The following is a 9,574-nucleotide window of genomic DNA, read 5'->3' as shown; positions in this document are numbered from 1 at the left end:
AGGAGCTATCGCTAGTATAATTCATTATTCTTACTTCCTACGAAACTGGAAACTATTGCAACTGGGTCACCCTTTCTCTCTAGCACTTTCCCTTCGCCGGGGGCTTCGGACGGCAGATTTTACTTCGTCCATTTTCCCCATACACGATGTTACACGAGAAGGTAAAGTATCCGCAGGTGGACGATTTGGTGTAGTACGTCGACTCGTAGTTCTTCCCGGGGATGGCCGGAACGTTGCTCTTTTCGTCAACGCCGGTCACCTGCTTCGTCACCGAGATGTAGCTATCGGGCTGGCCGGACCGGAGGGTGCCCGGAAGGGTATCACCGCCCGGTGGCCCCTCTTCAACGTCATCCGTCGGGGTGTTCTTCTTCGTCGAAAGGAGCCGTGTCGCGTAACGGGGCGTCGTGTTGGGAGTTTGCGATGGTTCCGTCGTTACGGCGTAAACCGTCGATCGGCCGTTCGATGTCTGAACCAGCCGGAAATTATCGCCATGCGGTACGATAGCCTTCTGCGTCTGCGTTGGGGTGTTCTGCGTGAACACATGGTAGCGGGTACCGTTGGTTGTCACGGTCTCGGTAGATGGTCCTGTAGCCACCTGCGCTAGCGGTGTGCTCTTAGTGGTGGTTTTGAGTGTAGCCGTCGTTTGCAGATTACGCACCGATGTGACAGCATCGTACTCCTCATCGTATTCGTCATCATCGCCATCATCATACTCCTCTTCATCGACTATGGTTGTTGGTGTTGTGTTGATAGGAAAACTCACTTGAAAATAAAATAGGTTACTTTGTTTATTATTGGCCTAGGTAGAGTTAAAAAAAAGTGAACTACCTGAACTAGTCTCCGAAGTACGTTTCCGCATCCCGTCATTATCTACCGATGAACGATGAACCGTTGGACTACTAATGAAGGACAAAATTAGCCAGAAGTATGGAGGAGAATATTTAGTCAATTTTAATTTTCCATCCAATTCGAATTTTCTTTCAAGCAATTAGAATTTTCTTTCAATTCGAATTACACTACTTCTGAGCTTGTTAATGCACATGCGATAAACCAGTTTTAAATAAATAACATTTAAGACTTCAGTTAAAAGACATGCAATCAGTAACTGTTACAAAGCAAGGGACACTTGTAATGTGTCATAGGTTTACATTAGTGTGTATCCTACCCGTTTGATCCTGAAAACAATTCAATCCGACGGAACAGATTTTTGCTTTTCTCCCGGTAGGTGTTAACCTGTTCCTTTGTACCGGACGCGGATTGGGCAGCACCATGGTATGCAATGCCGAACCTAAGAGCGTATACAGACGAGAGTGCGTTACAACGTGTTAAATTATTCTCGATCGCACTTAGCTGAAGACTTACTTGAAATTGCCACTTATTTGCGATTGACTCTGACCAGAGTGTGCTCCCGACTGCGCCGATGCTTGTCCTCCTCCGTTGAAGATGTTTTGTTGGTCAAGCACCCCTTCACCTTGCGGTCGGAAGCCAATCTGTGCTTGAGAGGACGTTTGTCCCGGTCCGCTTGATTGAGCATCGGCCAAACCACCCTTTTCATTGGCTACAACCTGCGATTGGATAGTGTAAAATTGTTAATTGGCTTTCTTATTTCTCCATTACCATGTTACAGCTTGACACATACCTCCGACTGGCTTTCATGGCCTAGGCCGCCGCTTTGCGATGTTGCCGAGGTACCACCGGTCTTCGAGTCTACCTGCACAAGTGACTGTGATTTGCCAATACCACCCGTACCTTGTGCAGAACTCATAGCGCCTTCCTTTCCACCGGATACCTGTGCCTGTGCGGCCCTATCCTTGTCGCTCGTTTGGGCACTCGCACTAAATGATCCCGTTCCGTTGTAGGTACCGGAGACCTGTGTCTGCGCCGTACCTCCATTCTTACGACCCTGAGCGCTGGCTATCACGGCTCCGTTTTTCACCGACGATTCAGCCTGTGAGAATGCATCGTCCTCTTCTTCTGGCAGTTGAATTGGTTGCGGAGCTAGGTTTCCTCCTCCTTGAGTGATAGTGCTAGGATACTGGTCAATGGAAGACCCGGTTCCAGTTCCACCGCTAGTACCTCCTGGATACTGTCCAGCTCCAGTGCCTGTACCACCTGGATATTGGCCACCGCCTACACCTGTTCCTCCCGAAGGATGTTGACCAACTCCCGCTCCAGTTCCAGCTCCAGGGTATTGTCCTACTCCGCCACCCGAGCTGCCCGGATATTGCCCGGTACCGGACGGGTATTGCCCTGCGCCTCCTGGGTACTGTCCACCACTACCTGGGTACTGCCCACCTCCAACACCAGCACCACCTCCCGGATATTGCCCAGTACCAACACCCGTTCCTGTTCCTGCTCCCGGGTACTGTCCTACTCCACTTCCACTACCTCCAGGGTATTGTACTCCTCCGGATCCTGGATATTGCCCACCGCCTACACCTGTTCCTCCCGAAGGGTATTGACCCACTCCTCCCCCAGTTCCAGCTCCTGGTAACTGTCCTGCTCCGCCACCGGAGCTTCCAGGATATTGACCTGCTCCGGACGGGTATTGCCCTACGCCTACTCCGCCACCTCCTGGATACTGTCCACCTCCCACACCTGTGCTTCCTCCTGGATATTGACCAGTACCAACACCCGTTCCTGTTCCTGCTCCAGGGTACTGGCCTACTCCACTTCCAGTACCTCCAGGGTATTGTCCTCCACCTACTGGGTACTGTCCGGTTCCGAATCCTGCACCTCCTGGATATTGGCTACCACCGACACCAGCTCCTCCAGCAGGATATTGGCCTGTTCCAGTTCCTGAACCCGAACCTGTTCCAGGATACTGTCCAAATCCACCAACCGAACCTCCGGGATATTGTCCACCTCCTGATGGGTACTGTCCTGTACTTCCAGGATACTGGCCACTTCCAACACCTGTTCCTCCTGCTGGGTATTGTCCAGCTCCCGTTCCTGGACCACTGCCCGTTCCAGGGTATTGACCCGTTCCAGCTCCTGAACTTCCTGGATAATGTCCTGGTCCTGAAGGATACTGTCCTGTGCCTGTACCACCTGGATACTGAGTGCCTGCTCCACCCGTTCCTCCCGAAGGATACTGGCCAAATCCTGGACCACCACCGACACCTCCTGATGGATACTGACCTGTGCCGATCCCTGCTCCACCTGGATACTGTCCGCCTCCAACACCTGTTGCACCAGAAGGAAACTGTCCTACTCCAACTCCGGGACTTCCACCAACACCAGCTCCTGATCCACCACCGGGATACTGCCCTGTGCCACTACCAGAACCACCTGGATATTGTCCTATCCCCGACGGATACTGGCCAGTTCCGACACCGCCAGCACCTGGATGATGACCGCCTCCGACACCGGGGCCCCCTGAAGGATACTGTCCTGTGGTTCCAGGGCCACCTACGGCTCCTGATCCTCCTGGATGTTGACCACCACCAGGTGCTCCTCCAGGGTATTGTCCAGTATGCCCTGTTCCAGGTACTCCTCCTGATGGCCCAACTCCTCCTGGATACTGTCCAGTATGCCCTGCTCCAGGTACTCCTCCTGATGGCCCAACTCCTCCTGGATACTGTCCAGTATGCCCTGCTCCAGGTGCTCCTCCTGATGGCCCAACTCCTCCTGGATACTGTCCAGTATGTCCTGCTCCAGGTACTCCTCCTGATGGCCCAACTCCTCCTGGATACTGTCCAGTATGTCCCACTCCAGGTGCACCTCCTGAAGGTCCAACTCCTCCTGGATGCTGCCCAATATGTCCTGCTCCTGATTGTCCAATTCCTCCTGGGTATTGTCCAGTATGTCCCGTTCCAGGATACTGTCCATGACCGCCACCTGTGCCGGGATGGACAACCGTCTGTGGACCAACACCTGGATAACTTGAATGATATACGGTCTGCTGCGCCCCGCCCGTTCCCACAAGCACCGTCGTTCCGCTTGGATGTACATAGGCCGTTTGTCGCGGGGGTCCGTGACTACCAGGTGGGCCAGGAATTATTTTTACTGGACCGTATCCATCTAGTCTACTATCGGAACCAATTACTGTTTGTTTAGAGTCTCCCGTACCCACTAACACCGTAAGTCCACCAGTTGGGTTGACCACGGTGTGATCTTGACCGGGTAGAGTCACGGAATGTGGAGCACCAATCAAATGAGGATGAGGACCGGTTCCCGTAATAGGTCTGCCACTTGCATCCAACCCAGTACCTGGGACTCCGATCGGACGTCCTTGAGCGTCATATCCTGGACCAGTACCTACCAATGGTCTTCCGTGAGCATCAACACCTGGTCCTCCTCCAACGCCATGTCCTCCAATAGGTCTTCCATAAGCGTCTAAAAGTTGTCCACCTGTTCCTGGTCCACCAATTGGCCTGCCGTATGCATCAACACCAGGTGTTCCCGGTCCACCAATAGGACGCCCGTGTGCATCGACTTGTGGACCTGCTGTTCCTGGCCCCCCTCCAGTTCCTGGCCCCCCACCAGTTCCTGGGCCAACTCCAGTTCCTGGGCCTCCTCCAGTTCCTGGGCCTCCAATTGGCCTACCATGTGCATCAACGCCTGGAGTTCCAGGTCCGCCTATGGGTCTACCATGCGCATCGACTTGCTGGCCTACTGTACCTGGTCCTCCTGTTCCTGGTCCACCCGAGGGCCTTCCATGTCCATCACCTCCTGGGCCTCCAGGGCCTCCAATAGGCCTTCCATGACCATCTACTCCGCCGACACCGCTTCCACCAATTGGTCGACCTTGAGAGTCTATTCCAGTACCTGTTCCACTTGCTCCTGGTGTTCCGATTGGTCGCCCATGGCTATCAACTCCTTGTCCGCTTGCACCAGGACCACCAACAGGTCTGCCATGAGCATCAACACCAGCTACGCCACTTCCAGGACCTCCAACCGGTCTACCATGTGCGTCAACTCCTGGTCCTCCAGTCCCTGGCCCGCCAATTGGACGCCCGTGTGCATCAACTCCTGATCCAGTAACTCCGACAGGTCTGCCATATGCGTCTACACCTGTTCCATCAGTTCCTGGACCCTGAGTGGGCCTTCCGTAAGCGTCGACCCCCGAACCCACACTACCGGGTCCCCCAATGGGTCTGCCCTGAGCATCCAGTCCCTGCTGTCCTGGAACCGTGCCTCCTCCAATGGGTCTACCGTGTGCATCAAAACCAGGTCGGCCTTGGCCATCAACACCTGAACCGATGGGCCTACCATAGGCATCTAAGCCCTGTCCACCAGCGCCGGGCCCTCCAATTGGTCTGCCATAACTGTCAAATCCAGGTCCACCAGCTCCTTGTCCACCAATTGGTCGCCCATATTGGTCCACGCCTGATCCTCCCGTTCCCGGCCCGCCGATAGGTCTGCCTTGCGAATCAAATCCTTGTCCAGGTCCACCCGGTCCAAAACCACCGATAGGTCTGCCCTGCATGTCGTACCCTGGTCTTGCTACTCCTGTTCCTCCGCCAGCTCCATCCGTGCCCGGTCTTCCGATTGGCCTTCCATACGCATCAACTCCGGATCCCTCACTCCCTGGTCCGCCTAACGATCTGCCTTGACCATCGAGACCAGATCCACCAGGTCGTCCATAACCGTCCACTCCTCCAGGCCTACCAGTATGCCCGTTCGTCCCGGGTTCGAAAGCTTCCGGAAGACGCAACCTATCGACAGGTCGTTGTCCATCGGGCGCTTTCAAAGGATCAGGTCTACTCTCTAGAAATACAAATGTATATCAAAAACTAATTGTTGTAGAGCTGCTTCGTCGTGAAGTAGTCAAAGTACCATAAACGTAGCTGCCACCTCCGTCAACCGCACCGTAGCAGGAGGTACAATCGCCCCCCAAGGACTGACTCTGGGCTTGACCCATGCCGTTGGAACCAACTGGAATGTGTGAGGGAAACCAAACGAGATTGAAGATCTAGCTTTCTGCTAATCTAACCAACTCACAAGGCTTACCGACAACCGCTCTGGAACTGTGCTGCGTTGCTTCGGCTTCCGCCTTGCCATCCTGACTGTTTCCGAAATGAAGGTACTGTGACTGTGTTTGCCCTCTGAAACTGTACGGACGAGTTTTTAAAAAAGATTTTTATCCACAAACAATTTGGACAACGAGCCAAATAGTGATACATACTTTCCACGGATGTTTGCCCCATTTCGTTTCACCCGGGACAGTGGGCTTTCGTCTATCGCGATGGTGTTTTCATGTTCCGGCTTCTAAAGGAAGAATCGACACGTGTTGTTCTCATTTTAGCATAATTTACTTGCATAAACTTGTTCAAGCGAGATCAATTTAATATAAAGCCAATCCTATCAACTTTGTTGATTGGAGTATTTTTTAATGGAAATTGGTTCCTCATTCAAATGCCTTCACTCGGATATGTATTTCCTTAATTCTATTCTCTTATGAAATTGTTAAAGACAAAGCAATCTTGATTAAACCCGACTTATCGTCACGAAAGACAACACTGATTGTGAGAATTATTTTGATATACAAACTTGGAGTGCAATAAAGTTTGGCAGAACAACTGATCGTAAATATTATAGTGATACGGTTTATTGGAATCATAAAATATTCTCATTATCGTTAGCTTATAATCTCTGTACAAACACGGTCTTCAAAGGAAAAACTAATGGTCGTTCGTAAGTTGATGAGTTCACATTTACTACATTGCATTCTAACTGCTACGATCAAAAGGATCACAGCATTAAAAAACACTTAAAATAGGTTCAGAGATCAGCAGTTTGAACAATAAATTTCGTTTCATATAGCAATTGTAAAGAAAATAATTTCATAGAGCAACTCAACAGAGGTTTACTACAGGTTATTTGAAAAAACATCGCCTATCGTTAAAATTGTGTAATTTGACTTTCCCACACATAGATTAGTAATGTAGAGCACAGCATTATCTATCACATGATGGGTGATGATGCTTCTAATATGATTCCTGCTTCTTCATTATTTTGCTAGCATCGGAAATAGCGTGCTATCATCAGAAACCTAACAAACGAGTGAATAGGGTGAGCGCAAACTGAAGAATTCAGTAATAAAATGCTAATCAGTGCTCAGACCGGGCGAGATGATGATCACGTCATATCAACCATCTAAAATTAGGACATTGGTTAGTTGATACTTCTCCTTGAACTGCACAAGTAACTGGTGACAAAAATACTTTTGAAAAAAAAAAACAAAAAACTTTTCTCTGTTTCCGCCCGGGATCGAACCGGGGGCCTTCCGCGTGTTAGGCGGATGTGATAACCACTACACCACGGAAACAGTCGTGGCTAATGAGCGTTCAGAATAGTATATAAAGTTAAACATATAACATAGATTTTTAAATCATTTAAAAAATGTAAAATACCACATACAGCGTTAAGAACTGCCGTTTGTATCGCTGAAGCGAATAACGCAAGCAATAATAGCGCCCAATGCATGGGACACCCCATCTGGATTGCTTGTTTATCCCTTTATATCCAACTAAAGTATTTTTCCTCGTTTGGCAGAAGGTGTTGCACTATTTCCACTTTCACTGTAAATCCAACAATTCAAATCAACATCGCAGTCGCACATACGGACTACCGCATCCGGTAACGGTATTGCATGACACACCAACACTTAGCCTGGAAACAGACAACTTCATTCATTCATAATTTGCACACATGCTAGCACACTGTTTAATCTTAGCCCGGGGAAAATGGCATGCAGGAAAAATGCTTCTTCGCCACGGTTCACTAAGCGTACTTTGCACTCAATTCGACGGATTGGTTCGTGGCGTCTTTGATCTCGGAATGTCGGTTCACTTTACACTCCAACACTTTCAGCACTACAGCACTCTAGTGCTCGGGCGACCCCGTGGTTTGGGAATTTTCACTTTTCCCGCCGAAGCACTGACACCAAGAACTTGCCGCTTTGGTCAAAGTGAGGAAGGAAAGGTTCCATGCACGAGAAACATGATACGGATCTACACGTTGATCACACTCTCGCGCAACGCTTCGCAGACAGTTCCTGTCCGTCCGGAAATGTAAGCCCTTCTTCACCAGATCAAAAGCTGATAGATTCCATCCGTTGTGTGGCGTGTGGGGAAAGACCTGGCACCAGGAAAACCGACGACCAAACCCAAGAACCGACTGTCCCGGCGAACAGCCCAACGGCAAGTGACTCGCGCACTCGATGCTTCCGACTCCGGAGGCTGCTCTCCAAGCTGGACCGAGATTCTGCAGACCTCCACACTCATCCCGCAACCCAGAACATGACACAAGAACGCACATATGTACTCCAGCAGCATAAGAAGCCGCTCTCATCCACTCTTATCGCGAGGCAACGCGCGAGAGACTCACATCTGATCTTCCGCACGATGGTAGTTGTGGCCAATGTACGTGCCCTTCCCCCCCTTCCCACCCAATCGAGAATTGGAGTAGAAGTTTGAAATCGAAAGTGATCGTTACTTTTGCGTCAGCGTCGTGTTCTAATCATTTTCAAATGAAAATCAATAAAGCCAATAAGCCTGATGGGCATGCCTGGACGCGTTCCCATACCGAATCCGTTGCGCGGCAATTGCACGCGAGACGCCCGAACGGAGACGGAAAATTGAATAAATTTTTGAATTGCCAGACGCCAGAAGAACAGACGTTCCCCGTCGGAGATGTTTTCTTTTCGTTTTTTTTTTCCTGAAGGCGAACCGAACGTTCGAACCGACATTCAATCCGTTGCGAAACCATGGCCCTTTGAAGGCTCGCGAAACATGCTACACATGGGACAAGTTTTCACCTTTTCTCTTCATTGATTCGTTGCAAAAGATAAAAGGAACCGAAACACATATGGAAACCAACTGCAACGGCCGTTTTATTTATTTATTTCTTTTACTTTCTGTTTCCGGAAATAATGCAAGCACCTGCAATATGCTGCAATTTATCTATTCCTATATGTAGGAATATATTCCTCCGTTATGTTATGTTTTCAATTTTTTGAGGCAAGAAAACTAGAACAAGAACTCCGAGGGATACGTTTGGATTTTCCACAAAATAACTTGATGAATGAAGCTCCTAACTTTGGCTCGGGAGCAACAATCGCAAGCCTTTCCGCTCCTGCGTACACACTCGGTCCGTGATTAACATTAACCCGCTGGTCTAAATACATGCCGCGGTGCTGATAACGAGAAGTGAGCCAACGCAGATGCCTTCGATCTATCGGTTTACCGAGGCGGCTAGAGCCAAGCAAGAACCATATATGCGTTATCATTTCGCGTGTTTTATTAGCTCATCATCCGGGCCGCAAGACAGAGGACAAAAACGAAGCCAATCACCCGATGGAACAAACACATTCTGCGGTGGGGTGGATGGTGGTAGGAAGCGAAGGAGCTGGACCGTGGAGGAGCTGGTTGAACATATCGCGACGACACATCACACATCACTCTTCACTCCGATTTTGGGAGCCATGTGCCGAATCGGACCCCATCCCAGGCGCATCGGTATGACATTGACCTCTCTCCGATTCCGAAACTGATTCCATTTTGGCCGTCATGTCGGAGTCGAAGTCCTTCCTTCATCCGTTGGTCCTTGTGAATATGGAACGGATTGA

At 50.1% G+C, this 9,574-nt stretch overlaps 1 protein-coding gene and 1 non-coding gene across 2 annotated transcripts; both read right to left on the bottom strand.

Annotated features, from left to right (window-relative positions):
* Positions 1 to 79: 79 nt before the first annotated feature.
* LOC131294693 (uncharacterized PE-PGRS family protein PE_PGRS54-like) lies at positions 80 to 7,443 on the bottom strand. Its single transcript, XM_058322738.1, has 10 exons — positions 7,366 to 7,443; positions 6,131 to 6,213; positions 5,956 to 6,056; positions 5,782 to 5,880; positions 2,209 to 5,712; positions 1,640 to 2,142; positions 1,363 to 1,565; positions 1,166 to 1,288; positions 829 to 896; positions 80 to 762 (listed from the first exon to the last, which is right to left on the bottom strand). Exons 1-10 carry the CDS (start codon positions 7,441 to 7,443, stop codon positions 80 to 82), a joined length of 5,445 nt encoding a protein of 1,814 aa, XP_058178721.1.
* Trnav-aac (transfer RNA valine (anticodon AAC)) lies at positions 7,201 to 7,273 on the bottom strand. The gene has a single exon. It is a non-coding gene; the product is annotated as a tRNA-Val (tRNA).
* Positions 7,444 to 9,574: the final 2,131 nt, after the last annotated feature.

Source organism: Anopheles ziemanni, chromosome 2, assembly GCF_943734765.1.
Source record: "Anopheles ziemanni chromosome 2, idAnoZiCoDA_A2_x.2, whole genome shotgun sequence".
In the NCBI taxonomy this organism is placed as follows: Eukaryota; Metazoa; Arthropoda; class Insecta; order Diptera; family Culicidae; genus Anopheles; species Anopheles ziemanni.
This window is presented reverse-complemented; position numbering and strand designations above follow the sequence as displayed.

What these genes read in the sequence shown, in the direction of transcription:
- LOC131294693 (XM_058322738.1), bottom strand. Translation starts at nt 7,443, where the DNA reads ATGGGGTGTCCCATGCATTGGGCGCTATTATTGCTTGCGTTATTCGCT. An exon ending in AAACGGCAGTTCTTAACGCT is followed by an intron (nt 6,214 to 7,365) that starts GTATGTGGTATT and finishes TTCTTCCTTTAG; the next exon opens with AAGCCGGAACATGAAAACAC. An exon ending in GCAATATCCGGGCAGCTCGG is followed by an intron (nt 2,143 to 2,208) that starts GTGGCGGAGTAG and finishes ATCCTTCGGGAG; the next exon opens with GAACAGGTGTAGGCGGTGGC.